The following is a 24,844-nucleotide window of genomic DNA, read 5'->3' as shown; positions in this document are numbered from 1 at the left end:
TAATTCTTTCCTTTGTGTGAAAACCATCATTGCAGAAATGTATGTTTATCATTGAAGGGCAATTGCAGGTGAATTTATTGAAAGCATGACATGTATAAAGACAAGACCTCTATAGAATCCGCCATTTGCAACATACTTTCACTTTCAAGTCTTAACATTTGGACAAAATAAACAGGGAAAACAACTTTCCAGAGGCTATCCAAGTCCAACTTGCCCTTCATTGATAAACATATTTTGTTTTTGCAATGATGGTTTTCTGTATTTTTTGAAAATATATGCATTTTAAGAAGAATTTTTCTCAATTAATATTTTTTCCAAGTATTTTTTTATCAAGTGATATTTTCTATCTGTTAATTAATGAAAAATTTATAAACTGTAAAATTTTCAACTTTATACCTTACGTAGTTTTGGGGCTTTTGTAAAAATTAATTTTTGGACATGTTGACCTTTGACAAAACCTTAATTATTATGCTTAGGTAAGGGGATAATGTCCATTATTTGATTTCTAGATTAAACTTGATCAGACTTGTACTACCTTATTTATTTATGTGGGAAAATTTCAGTTTTAAAGTCATCAATCTTCTGAGTTCAATTGCATGCAAATTATTTATCTGTATATAATAAAATAGGATAGGGTGAAAATATGCTGTAAAAAAAGTTTATTGAGATGCATTAAAAGATGGATTTAAAATATACTTGAGAGACCCAATTGATATTGTAATTTTTGTCTGTGGTGTGTATGATCCCTTTGCACATGGCCAGACTGTACTGTATTTTTAAAAAAAATTATTTTCTAGACTTGGGAGACCCGTTACATGCAGTTATTGTGGTTGTCTGTGGTGTGTATGATTCCTTTTGACATGGCCAGACTAGACAGCAATATTCCGTCACAGGATGGAGAGAAAAAGGCACCTGTGATGGAGCGAATCCTGAACACGGCTCAGGTAAGAAGTGCCATAAATGTAATCTCAGAATGACAGTTACCTTTCTAATGCTTAAATAACTTTAGAAAGGATTAAGACTTATGGTTGTGCTTACAACTTCACAAGCCCCAATGGGGCCGTCACCCCCCTCAAATTTGGACCGAATATCGGACCCATTCCCAATGGCACAAATTGCTAGTTTTTCCCGATTTCATGCGAAAAAATTTCCCAAACACGTTTTCTCGTATATACGACCTAATTTTCCACACACACATCCTTTATTTGATCCATTTAGCAGTAATGCATGATTAATTTTAATCTAAAACAACCCTGTCATGATCCTTTATTTCTAATTCGAATTTCCTCTGTCATGGAATAGAGATCTATAGATAGGTCATACGTAGATTGGGTTGGGGAAATTATTTTCATTATTAAACAAGGATAACCATTACAAGTTAGTTTATGAAGTAAATAAATATATTTTAAAGTAAAATCTTGGACACTATCTATTTCATTTGCATGAGTCAAATGACAAGGAAAAAAAGAAATAAATTGTATGCAATTTTATACTAACCTTTAAAGGGAAGATTTTAAATAGTAACTTGATCATTTAAATAAAGCTATTCTTAATAATCTAATTTTTAATTTATTTAAGGTGCAATTAAACAGTAAGAAATACCCCCTCCCCACATTTTTTCAGTCTCTTTATCATATGAAAATAAAAGAAAAAAAAAATGCCTGTCTAGTAAGTAAATGTTTGGTCTGTTAAATATAGATTTTATCAGACCTTCTGTAAATTTTAGCTTTTCAAGTATACTTTTTAAAGTGATAAATGGCTTTCACGATTAAATATTTTGCTTGGGGAGGGGGGAGGGGTTAATACATATAAGTATGTCTATAATTTTCCCAATTTGACAAAAATGTTGAGGATTTTTCCCAATTTAGAGGGACCCGGTCCGTGTATACCAAAAGGTGCTGTGACAGCCCTGCCCATATTATTCAAGTTTGGTTTGATTCTGTTACAGATTTATCTAACAGTAAATGACAAATGCCGAGATGCTGCAGCATACCTCGCTTCCAAGTTCTGTACGCGTCCAGATGTCAAACGAGAAAAACTACCAGAATTCCTGGACTGGTCCTTACAAGTTCTTCACAATGCAAACAGTATGTTCATATTCTCTACAGTACAAATAATGGAATTTATACACAACTAGAAAATGCAAATAATATGTACAAGTCCTTTAATAACACTGTATACAAGAGATTATGAATGCTTTATAAGAGAATTCTTACCTCACTTCTTGAATGGCATGCTTTGTGGGTTTTTTTAGTGGACACAATAGTTGGGAACAATCAAGTCAGTGGAGTATTGACCATGTTGGCTCTACTGTTTAAACAAGGGAAAAGAGAAGACTTGCTACATTATGGTAAGACAAAGAGATGCAGTAAACATGCTTAGTACAAAATGTCAAGGAAGGAAATTGTCCTTCATTTTAATTGCAGTGTGTTATATCCCAAAATGTATTTTAAAGTCATTAGGAATGAAATTCATTTCAATGTGAGGATTAATTCATTATAAGCATGTTCACTTAACTTCACTATAAGGTGTTTAGATGATATCTAGGCAATGAAAAAAACCCTGATCAAATTCCATGTGTTTTCCAGCTTCACAAGTTCTTCATGTGGTAGAGAAGCTAGAACTGAATAAGAACAACAACACACTGCTGAGGAAGGCTTCTGTCAAGGTCACTCAAAGGCTGGGACTGACATTTCTGAAGGCCAGGATAGCAACATGGAGGTCTGTTTATAGTGTGTTTACTTTTAAGCTCACCTAAGCCAAAGACTTTGTTATATTTTGAATCAAAGTTTGTGCATCTGTTTGTCTGCTAGTTTTTCCACATCCTGACATCTTTTTGCAATGGCTGGTGAATAGTTTAAAACCTTGGTGTAAAGCATATTTGGTTAAGGAAACTCAAGTTTGCTCAAGTACAGAAGGGTACAATTTATCAAATTAAAACACAAAAAATCTCCATAATGTGAAGAAGTTTGTACACACTATGGACCCAGATTTTGACAGAGTAAACAGAACATTTCTAAGATATGTTATTTGTCAGAAAGGGTGAACTACTTACATGAGCTTTGTGGCCCTTGGGCCTCTTGTTTTCTGTAGTTCTGAAGTTTTGGATATCATTCTTTTTGGTATGTTATCAGATTAGGAAGACACAATGGTAAAAACCCTCTTCAACCAGATCTCTCTTTCTAGGTTTTTTTTTTTATTATTTATAAAAAAATTTCTTCACATAAGTGAATGGGATTGGGCAGCAGGCAAAGCCTATTTTAGCCCTCTCTCTTTCTAGGTTACATGTATCACATTAAAATTGATCTTTTTTTTTTGGTTAGATACCAGCGTGGTAATCGTTCATTGATGGACAATCTTCAGAAGGGGGGATCTGTTCAGCAGACCGTGACCCAGAGACAGGAAGTGGAGGAGGAGGAATACGATATTCCGGAGGAACTGGAGGACGTCATAGGTAATCCAGACATAATGTAATATAAAATAAAGGGGAAAAGTGTAATCTATGCAAATATAATAAGGAAAATAGATGTATGTAGTCAATATGTAATCAAATTACAAAATATCATAAAGGCATATACACGAATTTAATCAAAATATGATTACCTGTATGATGATATGTTTTAATTTCAGTTATTTTGTATTTGAAAAAAAATCATCCTTTTCAGAGACTTTGCTTGGTGGACTCAAAGACAAAGACACAATTGTCAGATGGTCAGCTGCAAAAGGGTAAATATTCGTTTTCCATGCATAGTTAGGTTTTATCAGTATACATATCTCCTTCTAATGACATAACTTAAACTTGTATTATTCATATTCTGTAGCTTTTATTCTGTTGCAAATGGCTTAAAACAATAATGCAAAGTATGCATTACATACATGTACCATTATAGGAAAGAGGGTGCTAATATCATGATTGTGTTACAAAGTCATATCCTATTATTTTTGCTAGAGTTTGAAATTGCATTAATGAAATGCTCATAAAATATACATCTCTCTTGATCATAAGCTCCAAACATTTCCTTTATTTTCAGTATTGGCAGAGTCACGGGGCGTCTACCTCGGGATTTGGCAGATGAAGTTGTGGAGTCTGTTCTTCAGTTGTTCACACTACAGGAAACGGAAGGGGCCTGGCATGGAGGTAAATCATCATATCAGTCTTATTTTATATGTTGGTCTATACAATTATTTTCAGCATGCTCTCTGATTTTGTTATGGTAGAAATTACATGTAACTATTGCTGTATTTTGTAGGCTGTTTGACTTTAGCAGAACTTGGTAGAAGAGGCTTGTTACTGCCTCTGAGGCTTCCTGACGGTAATAACATAGCAATAAATGATCTCAGGGAAAATCACAAGAAACTTTGGTGTTGTCTATCTGGATTTATTTAGTAGGAAAGTAAAATAGCTCCAAAATCCTCTTCGTACCTTAAAAATGTTATTCCTGAAGACAAAGCAATAAGTACCACAAAGGAAATCTGCAGTGTATTCAAATAAAAAAAAAATGTCAAAGTAGCTAGGGAGAGTTTTGTCTTCCAAGATGAAGTGTTAATGGTAAATTTAGTTTAAATTAACAGTTATTTCCATGAATTTCTCACTCTGTTGAGTCTACATTATTCTGGTTTGATATAATTGACATCTTCAGTGGTGCCTGTTGTACTGAAGTCGTTGGAGTATGACGAGAGGCGGGGGGATTTTTCTGTGGGGGCCAATGTGAGGGATGCAGCTTGTTATGTCTGCTGGGCATTTGCCCGAGCCTATGAACCTGGGGACCTGGCAGAGTATGTCAAGGATATCGCTAAGTAAGTTCCTAATCCCATTATATCTGTCTTATTGTGCATGTGTGATAAAAAAAAAACTAAGAAATCACATTAAAACCATTTTTGTTTTCCCAACAGTGCATTGGTGAAGGTGTCCATATTTGACCGAGAGGTCAATGTGAGGAGAGCAGCTGCTGCAGCCTTCCAGGAGAATGTGGGGCGACAGGTAAGGTGTTATTATGTGGGGCAACAGGTAAGGTGTTATTATGTGGGAGGACAGGTAAGGTGTTATTATGTGGGAGGACAGGTAAGATGTTATTATGTGGGAGGACAGGTAAGATAAGATGTTATTATGTGGGAGGACAGGTAAGATGTTATTATGTGGGAGGACAGGTAAGATGTTATTATGTGGGAGGAAAGGTAAGGTGTTATTATGTGGGAGGACAGGTAAGATGTTATTATGTGGGGCAACAGGTAAGGTGTTATTATGTGGGAGGACAGGTAAGGTGTTATTATGTGTGAGGACAGGTAAGATGTTATTATGTGTGAGGACAGGTAAGGTGTTATTATGTGGGAGGACAGGTAAGGTGTTATTATGTGGGAGGACAGGTAAGATGTTATTATGTGGGAGGATAGGTAAATTATGTGTAGACATTTATATAATTCTGGTCGATTACAGATAAAATATAATATTAATTTGTTCCAGGTAAAATGTTATTTATGTGGGAGGACAGGTAAGATGTTATTATGTGGGGCAACAGGTAAGGTGTTATTATGTGGGGAGACAGGTAAGATGTTATTATGTGGGAGGACAGGTAAAGATGTTATTATGTGGGGCAACAGGTAAGATAATTCTATGGCATATGTAAAAAGGAGATGCTTGTTTAGATATTTCATTACCAAATAGTATTTTATCCCTAAGTCAATGCTTTAAAGGTTATATGTTATATCTTTACAGGGGATTTTTCCACATGGTATCGATATTCTAACACATGCTGATTATTTTGCTGTGGGAAACAGAACACACTGCTATCTGGATTTGAGGTTTTTATTTCATTTATAGCAAGTTTCTTCTTTTGCTTATCTTGCAAGAATTTTGTAATGGTGCCAAGCTTAAAAAAAGTTTATAAATTGTCATTATTTTTAAATACACCCTGCCTTGAAAAATGGGGAAATATTGTATTGGAGAGTATGTTCTGTCTGTACATCCTTCCGTCTAAATACTTGGGGTACTCGTCTTTCATCCACTACTCCACGTAGTATTTCACATATTTGTTGTTACATAGTGCCATTGTGCATCTCCTATTTTGTATTCTGATACAACAAATATTTGGGCCATATTAGCCGCCATAACCTGGACTTTGCCATTTTACTCACATGGGTTGGGGTATCATTTTCCCACTTTGCCTAGTTTTAAATTAATCTTTCTGATTTCAGTGTGTACATAGCCCAGTTTCCAGAGTACACCATTGCCTTGATTAATCACCTAGAGGTTAAGGCCACCCATTGGGATAGGTAAGGAACACTGCTAGACTAGCTATTGAACAACGCAGGCAAATTAAGACTACATCCACCATTATAATTCTTTGTGAATGTTTGATTTTTATTTCTGTTTGTAGTGCAGTAAGAGAGTTATCAGCTAGAGGGCTCCATAACTTGACTCCTAAAGCACCAGATTACATGGCAAGCCAAGGTATTCTCACTGAGTAGACACTCTGACACAATTAACTATATCATAAGTTATACAGCATTTGTAGTAACGATGTTTAAATGTATTACAGTGCTTCCTCGGCTGATCACCTTGACAACAGGTATGGATCTCTTTGCCAGGCATGGCTCCATTTTAGCTGTAGCAGAGATTACACATGCCCTCGCTAAAGTTGCAGAGGACCAGAACAAGTAAGAGCCTCAATGTTTACCATTCATGATGTATATCAAATCAAATTTCAAATGTCCTAGATATACGTGTTTATCCTAGGTAACACTTTTTTCAAAGACTTTTTTGTGTTTCAGATCAATTACAGATGTATTGAGTAAACAGGTTGTAAATGATATGAAGGACATAGTAAAACAGGTAATTTGTCATTGGGCATTTTTCTGAGATTGAAATTAATTTGAGTTACAGATTTGAAATTAATGCTAAGAAATTAGATGTTATACTTCCTAATTTTTTGACAGTTGAATGAAGCCCGCCTGTTCCGAGGGTGGGGTGGGGACTTGATGAGAAAGGCAGTCACATGTCTGATAGAGAAGTTGTCCCTGGCTAAACTACCCTTCCATGGGGACCCTATACTAGGTAAGTTACTAGAGGACCCTGATCATAGTAATAAAACTTAAAAATTCCTTATCAGGTCAGACTTGTGCATTATTTTAATGCTGCTTGATATAGTAGTAAGTATGGTTAATTTTACTTTTTTTTCAGACTTGTGGCAGGAGTTGATCAATGGATGTTTACAACACATAGAACAGGATATTCAGGTAGTTGAAATTTCTTGTCACTGAGTAATTCAGTTTTAGATCACATTGAAGTATAAAATATCAAGTGTCTTATAATTTACTTGTTGGAAAAAAATATAAACATAAAACATTGATAAACTCTGATTTTTCAATGTACATTTGCTGTGTTTGGATTTGATATTTTAAAAGTTGATAAATCTTTCAGATTTCTGTATTTTAAGGTGGCAGCAGCTCAGTCGATTCCTGCCTTCTACAGAGAGTATTACATGGAGGGTGATGGGGGACCAAAGAAAGATAAACATATATCGGGTAAATAAATTGTATATTATTATTATACATGTTCTACTGTAATTACTGTCTATTTCCTGCTAATCACTGAGGGATATTCTTTATTTATTAGTATTTTTAACCAATCAAAGTGTTGGTTAAATTATCATAATGTAACAGTAAAATGCGATGTCAATTCTTGAATTCCAATATAAAAAATGTCAGTGAAAATACTTTTTAAAAATAATTTATTGTTTTCGGATTTGCATGCATTTGTAATTATGCCCCATCAGTGTTTTTTTAAAGGTCGGAATATCTTGTAAAAAAAATTAAATCGCCTGTGATTGTCTTTTGGTTTATGTTTCCTCCCTCGGGGAACCATAAATTTGCTATTTCCCTCATACATATTCCATAACTGTATATTGTTCTTATTGCTAATCACTGTGGGATATTCTTTCCTTGGGTTAAATACACACATGTTTCAGAGTCTGTGATAAACAAGTACACACAGGAACTTAAGAGTAATGTGGAATCTTGTAGGTATGTGTCTACAGAATTATCAAGGGATGATTGTTTATCTTTAAATACTGTAGAAGTGGATTTTTTTGTTAGATGTAAAATTAAGAATTTTGTCTTGAAAAATTGTTCGAAGTAATTTTGGATATATTTTTAATGACAAGAAAGGCAGCTCTGACCTTTTATGCAGACTGAATGGCAAAACATATTCAATTTCTTGTTCTTCAACATTCGCACTATTAAATAAAGTCAGTAGCTTGAAAACAGTCTTTCAGTGAACAAAGATTTTGTATAGGTACTGTTCTCTTTCAGAATGGGATTTTCTTTGGCTCTCGGAGCACTACCAAAGTTTTTTATCCAAGGAAAATTAGAGGTTGTATTAACCAGTTTGATAGAGGCCACTGCCATTACTGAGAAGGAGAAGAAGTGGGTGGAGGCTAGGAGAGATGCTGTCAAGGCCATTACTGAGTAAGTGTTAACCAGCACTTAGACTCTTGTATAATGTTTGATTTTGTAGAGAAGAGTGTAATACTGTAACCCAGTTATTATTCGCAACATCTTTTATTCCTGATTCTTCAGTTTGGAATCATTTGTGACTATGGGGTTTTTTTGACAGAGGCAGTGTTTTACATAAATACGTAATTTGATAATTGGTCATGGCAATAAATATTCAGAGGTTGCTAACTTTGTGGATATTTCTTACTCACAAATAAAGTTGGTTTACAGTATTCTGTGTGTACAAGATGTCACTTCAACAAAATCTTCAGCTATGAACAGTATTAATTGATGTTGTCATCAGTACTCTAAGTCGTTAATTTTGAAAAGCAGAAAAATTTAATAGAATGAGCAAACTAGGAGAGTAAAATTAAAATTTTATGCATACATTTATTTTAAGCATTTTTGGATTTGAATGTTACAAATGCATCCCTACACTTACAGGGTATGTAAGACAGTGGGGGTAGGGGAGTCCCCTACAGACAGTCTGTGTGCTGACAATGTCCCCGCTGTCTACGGTTCTCTGCTGACGGCCATGACAGACTACACCTTAGATAGCCGCGGGGATGTCGGAGCCTGGTATGTGTCAGAAATATTTGTAGCAATAGGTGTTTAAAAGCATCAAAAATTCAAAACTTTATGTCAGAGGGGTGGATTTCAGATAGAGGGAAAATCAGTACAATGGGTTGTGGGATCGATGACTCATCCTTCAGAGTTATTAAGAACTGATATTTCATCCTTTTGTCTCGAATTATTATCTCAGGGTATAAATTTCTAATTTTTATAATATGAATAGATTTCAACATAGTTCTGTAGATAAATTTTCTTTGAAAGAATTCTTTAGATACTGGTAAGCTTTTTAAGGACAGGAAACTTAAAATACTTTGTTTTGAACAAAGATATAATTTAAGTACCAACCAAAGACTACTATAAAAATATGCTTGACAAAAGAGAAAGGTACAAAAGACAAAGCTGACTACAGTGTGTATACATGTAGCCACCTTGAAGGAGAATTGTTACACTGTATTGCACTCAATCACTTATGCTCTAAAAGATGACTGTTTTCATTGAATTGTTTGTACAGGGTGCGGGAAGCTAGCATGACTGGATTGATAGAGGTGACATCATTACTGGTCAGTAACAAACCTGATCTCTTCACCAGTGACATGTAAGTAAGAACTCATTACTGGTCAGTGACAAACCTGATCTCTTCACCAGTGACATGTAAGTAAGATTCCCAGATAAAACTGGCTGGTTCTTGTCTCCCTGTCTTGTCATTCAGTCCCACACTTTATATAGTGTGTGATTGTCCTCTGCCTCTTATTTTCAATTTTGCCGATAGAAAACACTGGAGTTCCTTGCGTAGCTCATGATTTACACACTAGCCTTGGACTTGAACACAGTTCAAGCATTTTGCTGATATATTTCTTTGATTTAAACTGAATTTTTCTCAAATATTTTTCCTTTGCAATCTAATTTACTTTGTGCTACATGCAACAATAGGTTTTTGATTTCAAATCTATACTACTAACTGAAAGCTGTAATAAAAACATACAAGGATATGGAAGAAAGGTGACTTTTTTGTTGAATTTTTTCGGTGTGAAATTCAAAACGAGTTAAAAGACAGTTCCAGAAGAATAATGCAATGATTTGAGAATACTCCTCCACCATTTAAATTTACGATTTGTATGGAGTATAGCAGAGTTAGCCAAGGATTGCTGATTTTTATTAAAACAACACTTTCATTCTCAAGGGGCATCATCCATTTTGTAGTGTAAATTTTACAGAATTTGGCTACTCTTTGTTCCATTTCAGATGTAAGAGAGCCATGCAGTGCTTGGTTCAGCAGTATTTACTTTTAGTTATTAAATATTGTAGATGTAAGAGAGCCATGCAGTGCTTGGTTCAGCAGTATTTACTTTTTGTTACTATTTTAGATGTAAGAGAGCCATGCAGTGCTTGGTTCAGCAGTTTTTACCTTTAGTTACTATTTTAGATGTAAGAGAGCCATGCAGTGCTTGGTTCAGCAGTATTTACTTTTAGTTACTATTTTAGATGTAAGAGAGCCATGCAGTGCTTGGTTCAGCAGTATTTACCTTTAGTTACTATTTTAGATGTAAGAGAGCCATGCAGTGCTTGGTTCAGCAGTGTTTACTTTTAGTTACTATTGTAGATGTAAGAGAGCCATGCAGTGCTTGGTTCAGCAGTGTTTACTTTTAGTTACTATTGTAGATGTAAGAGAGCCATGCAGTGCTTGGTTCAGCAGTGTTGTGAGAAGATTGACCGGACTCGAGCTCATGCTGGACAGGTGTTCTCTCAGTTCCTGTATCACGAGTTAGTACTCTTACTCAGCCGATCAGAGAAAAACTCGCCTAAAAATCATTGATTGCATGATATACCAGTAAATGCATACTGTTTCACTTTTTTCAGTCCAGAAATTCCTGGTATCCCCCATAGAACAGAGCTACATAGTATATTTCCCAGGTAAGATATTTCATCATCATTAGTTTTTTGAAGTACCAGGTATATCCATGTGGACCAGAAATTGAAAATCTAGCATACAAGTAGTCAAAGAATATTTAGTAGATATATATTGGACAGGAAAATGTTCGTCTAAAACTTTTTAAAACTTTTTTAAGAGTGAGATGGAAGATATGAACTGGTCTTTTTTTTAATGTTTAAGGAGTGAGATAGACAATATTATCTGGTCTATTTTATGTTTTAGGAGTGAGATAAAAGATATTAACTGTTCTACTTTTTGTGTAATATTTTAGGAGTGAGATAGAGGATATTAACTGGTCTGCCCCCTCGGACACATTCTGTAGATTTACTCAGTTACTGGGACTGGACACCTACATGTATAATGTACTGCTGGGTCTGACCGTCAGTGTGGGAGGATTGACCGAGTCACTGGTCAGTATGACATCATCAGAGGTCAATCTAATCAGGCCTTTGTTATAGGCATCTCTGTCTTAATCTGTACTACTTTTCTAAGGCAGTGTTCTTAGATGGAGTTCAGGCTTCTCCTTTACATGATGATTCCTAACCTTACCTGTCCATCATTAATTACAGGTGATCAACTCCAGCTCCTCTCTGCATGTTTACCTGAGATCTATAAGTAAAGACTTACAGAAGATGACCCACTTTGGAGGAGTTGTATTACAAATTTTTAAAGATTATCAAAAAATAGATAGGTATGTATGTATATAATTTCATATACAGAAATAAGAGGACAGTTATTTGTCAGTTCTTAGTTAATTTTTGCTTTTTCTTTAGGGTTTCCTATCCTATGCTGAAAATGTTGGACCAGTTGCTGTCTAAAGGTTGTTTTGATGTGTTCACAAGTATAGAACAGTAAGTTTTCAAGAAGAGAACACAAAGTTATTCGGATCTTATTCTAATATTTTACAAGTATAGAACGTTAAGTTCATATCTGAGGGTAATCTCTCTTTGAAGTGAGTTTTATATTTTGATTTATTATAATGTACATCAAATTCTTATCTTTGCAAGGTTTGTCATCTGTATGTTTTAAGAAAAGCAACTTTTATGAGGAAAAGGGGATTTTGTTGAGTGTTTAATTGTAAAGAATAACCAGCCAAAATACAATCATTTCTGTTAAAATCATAAAATACATTTAATGTAAATATTGAAAGAGAAATAAATAAGGAAACATGATTTCTATATAAACAATAAGGAGGAATAATTATTACATTTGTACCTTATGTTTATTTATTTTTTTGCAGACACCCGTTCCCGTTGTCTGTGATAGAATTAGTTCGTACAGAAGTCTCGCGCTGCGGAGACCCACACAAACTCATCGCTAGCGTGGATGTGTAAGTCACATTTAGATCAATCTTACTGCGGGTTACAGAATCAGCTCACGCATAGTTAATGCCAGGCATGTCCCAACTTTATACAGGAGAATGGGATTCTGTTTTTCTCTTTCTTGTGGTATGCATAAAATGACTTTTCTCCAAACCATTGTATTCAGTCAAACTTTCCTCACTTTGTGAGTACTTATTTTAGATTCAAAGTTCTACATATGAACAAACTGACTGAAGCAGTAGTAATGGTCATATTGAAAAAAAAATGTTTTAAAATGTCTGAAGTTCCTCTTAAAGTCCAGCATTGTTATTACAGGCTTGTTGATGCATTATGGTGTCATGAATTGTGTCATTTTTCCCATATCCTGAAAAATTTTACATAAGGCCATGCAAAGTTAATTACTTGGTTCTCAGGCCTTTTTTCAAGAAATATGATGAGGGTGGGAGGCATTTTTTTTTCTTTTTTATTGCCCCCAAAACATGATGAGGCAGCTTTTTACATGGTACAAAACCTTGATAAAATGTGATTTGGTGTTTATATTTTATTGATTTAGCAATAAAAAGGGTCAATGAGGCACCCTTGGAAGAGATGAGGGAGGGCCTGAGAACCAAGAAATTAATTTTTTTTTGCCTAATTGACCAGCTTTTTAAAGCTATACTTGGTGTGTTTGAGCTAGAAATGAATTACAAAAGGTTGTAAAGATATACATGATATACATTTTTTATGTTCATATTAAAAATTTCACCGATTTTATCTTGAATAACCTCACATTTTTAGGTCACCTGAGTAAACTCAGGTGACCTATTGCTATCTGTTTTCATCCGTCGTCGTGCGTCGTCCGTCGTCCGTTAACATTTGAACATTTTCAGCTTCTTCTCTGCAACCACTGAACCAATTTCAACCAAATTTGGCACAAAGCATCTATGGGTGAAGGGGAACAAAAATTTTTCCATGGTCCCTGCCCCCCTGGGGCCTGGGGGGTGGGGCAAAAACCACTAAAATTAGTGCAATCTTTAAAAATCTTCTTCTTTACTCCTGGACATCAATTCAAACTGTTTGCATTTTAATCAGCATTGAGTCCTCTACCAAAATTGTGAAATTCATGGCCCTGGGGTCAGGGGTTCTATTGCTAGGGCGGGGCTAAATAAGTACATATAAGTACATAGTGAAAATGCATTATTTCTTTGAAAATCTTCTTCTCTGCTCCTGGGTATCAAATAAACTAACTAAGTGCATAGTTATGATGAGCAAGAGTGCCTCTACCAAAATTGTGAATTTTATGGCCCCAGGGTCAGGGGTTTTTATGGTGTTAGGGCGGGGCTCTACATAGATATATATAGTGAAAATTCATGAATTCTTTGAAAATCTTCTTCTCTGCTCCTGGGTAATAAACTAACTAAGTGCATAGTTATGATGAGCAAGAGTGCCTGAAATTGTGAATTTTATGGCCCTACAGGGATTCTGGTGTTAGGGTGGGGCTCATTTTATATATTACATAATTTTATGAATTTCTTCTCTGCTCCTGGGTATTAAATAAACTAACTAAGTGCATAGTTATTTTCTTTGTGAATTTAATGTTTCTGGTGCTAGGGTGGGGCTCTATAGATTATATAGTGAAATTACATGAATTCTTTGAAAATCTTCTTCTCACCAATATTAAATAAACTAGCTAAGTGCATAGTTATGATGAGCAAGTGTGCCTCACAAAATTGTGAATTTTATGGCCACATTATATATAGTGAAAATTCATGAATTCTTTGAAAATCTTCTTCTCTGCTCCTGGGTATTAAATAAACTAACTAAGTGCATAGTTATGATGAGCAAGAGTGCCTCTACCAAAATTGTGAATTTTATGGCCCTAGGGTCAGGGATTCTGGTGTTAGTGTGGGGCTCTATTGATTATATAATGAAAATACATGAATTCTTTGAAAAAATTTCTTTTCTGCTCCTAGGAATTAAATAAACTAAGTACATAGATATGATGAGCAAGAAAACCTCTTCCAAAATTTTGATTTTGTGGCCCTAGGGTCAGGGGTTCTAGTGATAGGGCGGGGCTCTATTGATTATATAGTGAAAATACATTAAATCTTTGAAAATTTTCTTCTCTGCTCTTGGGTATTAAGCAGATGAACTACCTATCACATGATGAGCAAGGACCCTAATCTTCCAGAATTGTGAATTTCAAGGCCCCAGGGTCAGGGGTACCATAGGGGTGTTTGCTTATACACTGAAACTGGATGAATTGTTTTAGATCTGCTCCTTTTTATTAATCAAATATTTTTGAAAAGCAAGGGTGCCTTTTCAAAAATTGTGCAATGTGTGGATCTAGGCCTAAGGGTCAGGGGTTCATGTGTGATAGGGGTATTACTGATTATTGCTGAATATTACTGATTATTTGAAATGCATTTTTTGTTCCCCCAACCTGCCTATGGGTACTAAGTAAACAAACTAAGCAACTGCTAGGTGTATTGTTATGATGATCAATGGTGCCTCTTTCAAAATTGTGAAAGCCATAGCATCTGGCTTAAAACATGAATCAAATTAAATCACTGGAAAGTTGTTGCATAATGCTCAGGTGACCTATAAGGCCCATGGGCCTCTTGTACATTTATATAGTTAAATTTTGGAATAAATGTCTATTTTTTTAGTTTCATGATGTGATCAATCGAGTGGCTTGCAAAAAAATTTGCATAAATGCCTTTGGCGTTTATGCATATAATTATCACATATACCCATCGATTAATCGTCATGAAATAATGATGATAGTCATGAAGCAAAAAATCTGACAGTTATTCCTAATATTTACATGTATATGCTTTTGACTCCACATATTCATGTGCTACAAGCCCCGCTTCGGTCTCTGTCCCGCTTCGGTCTCTGTCCCGCTTTGCTCGTGATTTTTTTTAACCCGCCTATTGCTGAACCAGAAGATTTATGTAGAAATAAAGTATTTTAACTATTTGTAATTTTATCCAGGACAAAGACATTGGAAATATAAAGATTAGACTTACATCTTTATTATTATACCCCACACAACTTGTGGGAGGTATAGTGTGTTTGACTGGTCCGTCAGTGTGTCAGTCCTGTTTCTTTTGTCAGTGCAACTCCTCTTAAACCGCTGCACAGAATTTCATCAAACTTTGTAGATATTTAGGACACAAAGTGTAGATGTGCTTATTGCCAGGAAATTCTGATTCTATTATTTTTTCGGGAATTTGTGCACTTTTCAACTTAGATTTTTGGCCATACCTTGAATATAGATTTGAACAGGTTGTCAGTGCAACTACTCTTAAACCGCTGCACAGAATTTTGTCAAACTTTGTAGATATTTAGGACACAATGTGTAGATGTGCCTGTTAGCAGGAAATTCTGATTCCTTTATTTATTTTCCGGGACTTTTGGCACTTCGAGTTTTGGGGGAGCATGGGGTATGTGAGCTTGCTCACTTTTTCTTCATTTGAATAAACCAGTTACTGATTCAAATTGTAATACCTTTAAACACAATTAATATAAATTGTCTAATTTACAGGAAAGTCCTATCTTTATTTAAAGTAGTAAAAAACAATTCAGTACAATGATCTTTTCTATTTTTGGTTATCTGAACTTCAAAAATATGCCATACATGACTTAAAGCTCTTTTTTGATATTTCATTAAGAGCACAACCTCTGATCTAAAATATGCAGGTTTTAAAGGATAGAACTGTCTCTGAGGATTACAAAACATGTTTATTTTTGTGATTAGGGTGTGCTCATATTATTTTTCTTTGTGGTTAGTACTCAGATAAACCTGTTTTCTTTGAAATTCAAGAAAATTGCAATTTCATAAAGCCTGTTTTCCAATACCTGGACTTTTGAGGGAAATTTTTAATAGCAAATGAAAGCAGTGAGTTTCTTCTTTATATTAATGTTTGAAAAGGAACATTAATAAGTCAGTAAATTTGTATGTCTGCAGGGCCAATATAAGCATAAAGTGAACCTAGTTCTTTCCTCAAATTTATGAAATTACAATTATGTCTGAAGAGAGAAAAACTGGAAAATTACAACTGGAATTATTCCCCTCGGGTTAGTACCTTATGAACTCATTGCCTGATAGGGATCAAACTCAGTATTGTGATTTTCACTGACTAATAGATATTCCATTTTTCCCTGTCATTGCAGATATTTAAGAAATGAATTTAATTTTTGAAGATTCATGAGGTTATGAACTACGACGCTTCACGCCGGCATATTTCATGAAGCGTGTTAGCGCTTCATGATAAATATGCCGGCGTGAAGCGTCGTAGTTCATATACCCCATGAATCTTCAAAAATTAAATTCATTTCTTATATTTACATTATTTTTCTGATGACTTGCCATAAAATTACGCTGTTCAACTGTCATTTTTAAAACAAAACAGTGTGCACTATAGTTTTTGACTTTTTGACATCAAGAGCGGTATTATGACGTAAAATGGAGATATTCATGCTTATTCGTGGTACATACCTAATGCAGTTCATGAGAAAATATACTGCATTTTATTTTGTAAAGAATCATAGGGGAAATTTTTTGGAAATGTAAATATTATTTCATGTCCATAGTACCGGGTACATACTTCATTATTTCTGTTCATTTGTAAAACAGTGAGAGAAATACAACTCACATGAATTTGTTACCATGAGCCTTTTCTCAGATAACGTGATTTTTTTTTTCATTCCATTTGTAATTAAATACTGATGACAGTTTCACGTGATTTCTAAACCTACATAATCTTTTTTGCCACAGGCTCTAATTAGGGAAGTCATATACAGGAAGTCATCCAATCAAGGATTTCCTAACCATCTCGAATATCCGATAAGTTTATTTTCTAAAGATATTTCTAAAAGTTCATTTTCTAAAGGTAACACTGTATGTGACTGATAAAAGAAATTAAGGACTGTGTCACTATTTGCATAATTTTATAAGGGACATAGTGAAGACCTGTAATTATGCTCACAAATCTACTTCAAATATTGAAAAATATTATCACAATGTGGGTGTGCTATATGCAGAATTTGACTTGAAAAACTTGTCCCTAAAAAGGATCATAGGTCTTCACTTATAATTATATAGACACCATATTCCAGCATATCAAAGTCAACTTTTCCCCCAGAATCTGTACTCCTTTGTATGATTTCCCCTATAGAGAGTTTCCCCCAGAATAAGTACTTTAGAGTAGGACCTCACACTGAAGCCAAATTTTCCCCACTCTTTCTCAGAGTAGGATTTCCCCTCTTATAAATGCTTAAACCATATGGGAACTAGTTTAGTAAAAATGTTTATATGAAAGTCAACTGACTTTTGCATTGTCTTAAGAGCAGATTGACTCTTACATATCACGCTACCTGGCATTTGTCCATTTAACTGTCTGTCTGTCTGTCTGTCTGTTACAACTTATACATTCATGTATATCAAGAACTGTAAGAGGTATGGATTTAATATTTTGCACATATGATATATTTCTTTCAATACGGCTTTTGTATACATGTATTACCATGGTTGCCAACCTTGTGATCCTCAATCTGGACTATTGTCATATTTTTTAAATACATACTGTTCTTCTTAATACCAGTATACAACATATTTTTGACATTTAGAAGTAAGTCTGTGCTATATAGCATTTATAGTTTATAGTTTGTCATAAAACATTAAGAAACCCATTAACATTGTAATCCTCTTGACCTTTGACCTTCTTTGCAAAAAAGAAAAAATTCAAGAAACTAGTTAAACAGATTTAAAAAAAAAGATTTTTAATGCTTCCAAAAATTGGATGAACATTAATGTGGAAAAAATTAATTATACCCCCCGCAAACGAAGTTTGGGGGGTATATAGGAATCACCTTGTCCGTCTGTCTGTCCATCCATCTGTCCGTCCGTCCGTCTGTCTGTGCAATCGTGTCTGGTCCATATCTTTCTTTCAGAGGGACATTAGAATCTACTACTCCACACAAAGATTGCCCATGACCTAAGGGTATGTCATGACCTTGACCCAAGGTCATTTGGGGAAGTTCAAGGTCACTGGAAGAAAAATTTCATAATTCGTGTCCTGTCCATATCTTTCTTATGAATAAACTTGGTAGGTTCTCATTTCACACAAAGATTGCCCATGACCCAAGGGTATGTCATGACCTTGACCCAAGGTCATTTGGGGAAGTTCAAGGTCACTGGAAGAAAAATTTCATAATTCGTGTCCGGTCCATATCTTTCTGATGGATAAACTTGGAAGGTTCTCATTTCACACAAAGATAGCCCATGACCCGAGGGTTTGTCGTGACCTTAACCCAAGGTCATTTGGGGAAGTTCAGGGTCACTGGAAGAAAACTTTCATAATTCGGTTCCATATCTTTCTTATGGATAAACTCACACAAAGATTGCCCATGACCCAAGGGTGTGTCAGACCTTGACCTGGGGAAGTGTCACTGACCTTTTCACACAAAGATAGCCCATGACCCAAGGGTGTGTCACCCAAGGTCATTTGGGGAAGTATGATGGAAGAAAAAATTCAAGGTCAAGGTCAATCAAAAATTTCATAATTCCTTTCCTGTCACTGGAATAAAAAACACAAAGATTGCCCATGACCCAAGGGTGTGTTATGACCTTGACCCAAGGTCATTTGGGGAAATTCAAGGTCACTGGAAGAAAAAAATCATAATTCGTGTCCGGTCCATATCTTTCTTATGCATAAACTTGGTAGGTTGTCATTTCACACAAAGATTGCCCATGACCGAAGGGTTGTCATGACCTTGACCCAAGGTCATTTTGGGAAGTTCAAGGTCACTGGAAGAAAAAAATTCATAATTCATGTCCGGTCCATATCTTTCTGATGGATAAACTTGGAAGGTTCTCATTTCACACAAAGATAGCCCATGACCCGAGGGTTTGTCGTGACCTTAACCCAAGGTCATTTGGGGAAGTTCAGGGTCACTGGAAGAAAACTTTCATAATTCGAGTCTGGTCCATATCTTTCTTATGGATAAACTTGGTAGGTTCTCATTTCACACAAAGATTGCCCATGACCCAAGGGTGTGTCATGACCTTGACCTGGGGAAGTTCAAGGTCACTGGAAGAAAAAATTCATAATTCTTGTCCAGTCCATATCTTTCCTATGGATAAACTTGGTAGGTTGTCATTTCACACAAAGATAGCCCATGACCCAAGGGTGTGTCATGACCTTGACCCAAGGTCATTTGGGGAACTTCAAGGTCACTGGAAGAAAAAATTCATAATTCGTGTCCGGTCCATATCTTTCTTATGGAAAAAACTTACTTCTGAAAAACCCAGCGGGGGGTATTTTGTCCCGTTTGGACAGTTCTAGTTTTTAGCTCACCTCAACGAAGTTGGGGGAGCTTATGTAATACCCTCGGCGTCGTGTGTTCGGTGTCGGCGTCGTCATTTGGGCGTCCCAGGTTAAGGTTAAGTTTTTTGGAGCAGTTTTCTTTTTAAACTTCTATGTCCTATATTGATTAGACATGCATGGAAGATGGTTCTAGTGTGTTTCATTGTACCAGTCAAAGTTTCAGATGCTGCAATTTCAGCAAAGGAATGACCAGGTTAATGTTTTTGGAGCAGGTTAACCTTTTTGGTGCAGTTTTTGGTGTAGGTTTCATTTCCACGTAACTATAAGCCCTATGTTGACCAAACTTGCATGGATGATACATCTAAGGATGCATACTACCAGGCTTGCTTGATGCTGAATCTGACCTACATTTTCCGGTTGAGTGAACAGGTTAAAGTTTTTGGTGCAGGTTTCATTTCCAAGTCTATAAACCCTATGTTGACCAAACTTGCATGGATGATACATCTACGGATGCATACTACTGGGCTTGCTTCGGATGCTGAATCTGACCTACATTTTACGGTTGAGTGAACAGGTTAAAGTTTTTGGTGCAGGTTTCATTTCCAAGTAACTATAAGCCCTATGTTGACCAAACTTGCATGGATGATATATCTAAGGATGCATACTACTGGGCTTGCTTCGGATGCTGAATCTGACCTACATTTTCTGGTTGAGTGAACAAGATAGAGTTTTTAGTGCAGGTTTCATTTCCAAGTAACTGTAAGCCCTATGTTGACCAAACTTGCATGGATGATACATCTAAGGATGCACTACAGGGCTTGCTTCAGATGCTGAATCTGACCTACATTTTCTGGTTGAGTGAACAGGTTAAAGTTTTTGGTGCACATTTCAAAGTAACTATAAGCCCTATGTTGGCTAAACTAGCATGGATTATACATATATTAGGATGTATACTACCAGGCTTGCTGGATGCTGTATCTGACCTACATTTTCCAGTTGAGTGAATAGGTTAAAGATTTTGGTGCATGATTCATTTCCAAAACTATGAGTTCTTTAATGACCAAACTTGCGTGGATGATACATATAAGGATGCATACTACTGGGCTTGCTTCGGATGCTGAATCTGACCTACTTTTTGTTGCTGAATGAAAATGTTAGTTTTTGATGCATGTTTCATTTCCAATTAACTATGAGCCCTATAATGAGCAAACTTGCATGGATGTGTCTTAGGATGCACACTAATGGACTTGCTTCAGATGCTGAATCATATATTTTCAGATAATAGACCAGGTAAAAGTTATGGGTGCAGGTCTATTACCAAAAAACTATAAGGCTTATATAACATTGTATAAACCAAACTTGCACAAATGTTGCATCAAGAGATGAAAACTCTCAAATTTGCTTCAGATGCTGGATTTTAATTACATTTTCATGAAAAAACTTGTTCTATTTCAAATTCAGATTAAAATTGCTTAAATATTTTCATCTTTGGAATGTACACTTCTTGTTGGTTAATTGTTTGACTTTGCCTTACTTAAAGACAACATTCGTTGAGGTGAGCTCTGTAATCTCTGATTACCTATGTTTCATTCTTTATTTTTTTTTAATGGAGCTGGTTGCCATTTAGAATAGTGGGCACTTGTAACCATGTGTCAGCCCCTATCCCATGTCATTAGTACAGCCATAATAGTTTATCAGACAAGTGAGGGGGTGTTGGGGGGGATCACACTCTTCAAATATTACACAGATTCCAAGGATGTTAAACAAACTATCATAAAATAATTACTTGAGGGTCAAAAGTGTTCCACAAGTTATAAAATTTCACTCATGTCAAGCAAGAATAACATTCTGAGATAGCTTTAATTAATAGCTTCCCAAAAAGATTGTGTAATATTCATCGAACTGTGACAATTTCTGTAAAGATATATACTTATCAAGATACATTCATTGACATGCTTCGCACTTCTTTGTATTGACAGTGCTGTTCTATGAATTGATTTTAAAATTGATTAATAATTATCCTTGAAATCAGAATTGTGCAGGCTTGATCTCTGTTATAGTATTTGAGATACCTGTACCACTTTACTGTGACACAAAAAAGATGCACTTTTGTTATTGTTAATATTTGTCAAAATGAATTTTACTACAAAAAAATTGAAAGTAATTTTTGTTTATGCCTGTAAGACCTGCTTATTTTGAATTCATGACTATGTGGTGAATGCTTATTGAAGAAAAGCTTATTGTGAAATAGTTCATTTCAGGTGGCATAGAAATTATTGTGTATCAATTAAATAACTACCCCTACGACTGAAGACTCAGGATTGTTTGTAGGCATACAATAGTGATCAGTTTTTCCTTCCAGTTTCCAGACATTCTTTTGAGTAGTAAATTACTATCCCCTTTACCTCATTATTTGTTATTCACAATTTTTTTTTGGCTGGGGGAGTGTAGTGACCTAAAAACAAATCTCTTAGAACCCAAAGGTTAAGAACAAAACAGATCATGGTATGAATTCATTGTATTGGGTATATATTTTCTCTACTTCTATTTTAATCCATCAATATAAGTCGATCTGTAGACCGTTGGCAATAACCTTGAACAAATTCTCTAAATCGGTTCAAGAAAAAAACAAAATATCAAAACATTGCATCTTTTCCAAGCTTATTCAGTGTTACTGGGAAAAATCTTGAAATTAGCTTTTATTCTTTGTTCAATATAAACTCCCTTCTCCCTCCCTAACCCTTTATTATACAGACTTCTGGGTCCAAATTGGTGAATGGTGTGATGTGATTCTGATTTGACATTCAGTAATTATCTTTTAGTTTAGTTTCAATTTTTTTTTGACAGATATCCTTAATATTTCACTCAATTGTAATTGGAAGTAAAAAAAAAAAACTTGCAGTGATGCTTAGGCCAGGTAAAATTAATCTTTATATTCTCATCCTAATTTGCCAAAAAATTGGGGCGGTGGGCGGTTTTTATTTTAATTTTTATAATTGTTAAATTGTAGGTATAAACAAAACATAGACTCTTAATTCATACACCTTTTTTAGCTCACCTGAGCCGAAGCTTCTTCTCAAGAACCACTGGGCCAGAGAAGCTGAAACTTATGTGGAAGCATCCTGGGGTAGTGTAGATTCTAAATTGTTCAAATCATGACCCCTGGGGGTTGGGGGGACCACAATAGGGAATCAAAGTTTTACATAGAAATATATAGGAACAATCTTTAAAAATCTTCTTCTCAAGAATCACTGGACCAGAAAAGCTGAAACTTATGTGGAAGCATCCTGGGGTAGTGTAGATTCTAAATTATACAAATCATGACCCCCGGGGGTTGGGTGGGGCCACAATAGGGAATGAAAGTTTTACATAGAAATATATAGGAAAAATCTTTAAAAATCTTCTCAAGACCCACTGGGCCAGAAAGCTGAAACTTATGTGGAAGCATCCTAGGGTAGTGTAGATTCTAAATTGTTCAAATCATGACCCCGGGGGGTTGGGTTGGGTGGTGCCACAATAGGGAATCAAAGTTTTACAAAGAAATATATAGGGAAAAAACTTTAAAAATCTTGTTCTCAAGAACTACTTGGCCAGAACAGCTGAAACTTATTTGGAAGCATCCTGGGGTAGTGTAAATTTCAAATTGTCCAAATTATGACCTTTGGGACACAATGGGGTCACAATATATAAATGGTGCCTGTTTTGGAGGGTAACAGTTGAAATTGACACCCCAAGGAAAACCATTGTCAACCGACGCGTCAGCGGAGGTTGACAATGGTTTTCCGAGGGGTGTCAATTTCAACTGTTACCCTCCAAAACAGGCACCATTTATTTTATTATACTGAATGTCTTCTTGATTTACTATGTCAGCAATACAAATCGTCTATCGCCTTTTCGTTCACTTTTAGAAAGCTTTCAAACTCCCCGGTTCTTCGAAAAAGATTTACTGACCTCTTTATTGTTTATTTGATACTCTACGAGTCCTTTATTATCTAAAGTTTCGTTATTTCTGCACTCGCAAGCACGTTTCGTCTGTCGTTTGTTGTTTTCAAGTAAGCTACATCGGACGCAAGCTTTTATTGACTCAAGTTTATTCCGGTTCTTTCAAATGCGCAACTGACGTTTTGAGAATTCTACGGTGAACCGTACGCGCATAATTTCCACGCATGTGGCATTACCGTTGTGTTACCCGTTGTCACGTGTGTTGCTAAGGCTGAGGGTAATAGAACAGATTGTTAACTGCATCTAAACCAATCAGATTTTAGTATTTAACATGAAAGTATAATAATAGATATTGCAAGGGGAAAATCTGGTTATGAATAGCATGGCCAAAGCTTCTCAGATGAGCGATGTGGCCCATGGGCCTCTTGTTTTTCATTATGTTTATGCCATTATGAATAGATTTATTCTTTTCATATATTCTTTTAAATATTTAAACATGATTTTTGCTTAAAAAAAATAAATTAACAAATTATCAAGTACACATATACGGCACACGCCAAACAAAATGAGGTGGAGATACTAATAAATTGTGTATACATGACTTCTCATTGGCCTTTCCCCAAATAACTCTTAGTTTTAGCAACAAATCCCTCTGTTTTCTGTAAAATATCATGATAGATTTCCACCTTCCTCAAAAAATTGATCGTTCTTGAGACTTGACATGTTCGACATTAAAATAGGTCATATTTGCAATATTTATAAATTAAATATTTTAATAAAATATTCTACTGAAAAACCTAGGCCTGAACAGTTTTAAGATAAATATATCATTTCCTTAGCACTTAACATTCTCTAAAGTCTGCTTATAATACACTTAGTTTTAAACTCAATCACTCAAAGAGAAAAAGAAATATGGAGAATTCTTAATTAATGTTCCCCTCTGACTCAGTGTCATTCAGTCTCCATCTATAAATTGTCCTTTTTGTGCACTGTTCACAGGTTATCAGTCCTTAATTAGTTAAGGTCGTACAAATTCTCTGTCCGTGATGCATTTTTTTTCCCATTGATCCCTTCAGATAGGAAAAACACAGCTTTCAGAGACTGTACCTGTACAGTTAGGTTTGTTCCTTTATTAAGCTGCCCTTTGGCAAGTCCATCCTCTATCCAGTCTATCAACACTTTTATGTGACATGATAAAAAGAGTACCTTTCAACTTACAAACTTTTTATTTCCCACACATGCAGAAGATGGTTCTGAATCAGAGGATGACACCA

At 35.4% G+C, this 24,844-nt stretch overlaps 1 protein-coding gene across 1 annotated transcript in view; it reads left to right on the top strand.

The window, feature by feature from the left end:
* Positions 1-24,844, top strand: part of LOC134248548 (tubulin-specific chaperone D-like) — a 49,504-nt gene that overhangs the window by 2,227 nt on the left and 22,433 nt on the right. Inside the window, exons 5-32 of the mRNA XM_062730957.1 lie at positions 798-944; positions 1,949-2,087; positions 2,255-2,350; positions 2,589-2,721; positions 3,324-3,454; positions 3,666-3,726; positions 4,032-4,138; positions 4,251-4,313; positions 4,641-4,797; positions 4,894-4,981; positions 5,714-5,799; positions 6,193-6,270; positions 6,375-6,448; positions 6,537-6,654; positions 6,769-6,829; positions 6,934-7,051; positions 7,178-7,233; positions 7,434-7,513; positions 7,963-8,019; positions 8,308-8,463; positions 8,935-9,069; positions 9,575-9,658; positions 10,723-10,824; positions 10,921-10,974; positions 11,265-11,403; positions 11,563-11,684; positions 11,767-11,844; positions 12,234-12,323. Of these exons, the coding sequence (XP_062586941.1) occupies positions 798-944; positions 1,949-2,087; positions 2,255-2,350; positions 2,589-2,721; positions 3,324-3,454; positions 3,666-3,726; positions 4,032-4,138; positions 4,251-4,313; positions 4,641-4,797; positions 4,894-4,981; positions 5,714-5,799; positions 6,193-6,270; positions 6,375-6,448; positions 6,537-6,654; positions 6,769-6,829; positions 6,934-7,051; positions 7,178-7,233; positions 7,434-7,513; positions 7,963-8,019; positions 8,308-8,463; positions 8,935-9,069; positions 9,575-9,658; positions 10,723-10,824; positions 10,921-10,974; positions 11,265-11,403; positions 11,563-11,684; positions 11,767-11,844; positions 12,234-12,323 (2,810 nt within the window). The remainder of the gene's footprint in view (positions 1-797; positions 945-1,948; positions 2,088-2,254; positions 2,351-2,588; positions 2,722-3,323; positions 3,455-3,665; positions 3,727-4,031; positions 4,139-4,250; positions 4,314-4,640; positions 4,798-4,893; positions 4,982-5,713; positions 5,800-6,192; positions 6,271-6,374; positions 6,449-6,536; positions 6,655-6,768; positions 6,830-6,933; positions 7,052-7,177; positions 7,234-7,433; positions 7,514-7,962; positions 8,020-8,307; positions 8,464-8,934; positions 9,070-9,574; positions 9,659-10,722; positions 10,825-10,920; positions 10,975-11,264; positions 11,404-11,562; positions 11,685-11,766; positions 11,845-12,233; positions 12,324-24,844) is intronic.

Source organism: Saccostrea cucullata, unplaced genomic scaffold (assembly GCF_032062105.1).
Source record: "Saccostrea cucullata isolate Sc308-1 unplaced genomic scaffold, CSIRO_AGI_Scuc_v1 ctg55, whole genome shotgun sequence".
In the NCBI taxonomy this organism is placed as follows: Eukaryota; Metazoa; Mollusca; class Bivalvia; order Ostreida; family Ostreidae; genus Saccostrea; species Saccostrea cuccullata.
The sequence above is the reverse complement of the archived record's forward strand: the minus strand, read 5'-3'. Positions and strand labels throughout refer to the sequence as shown.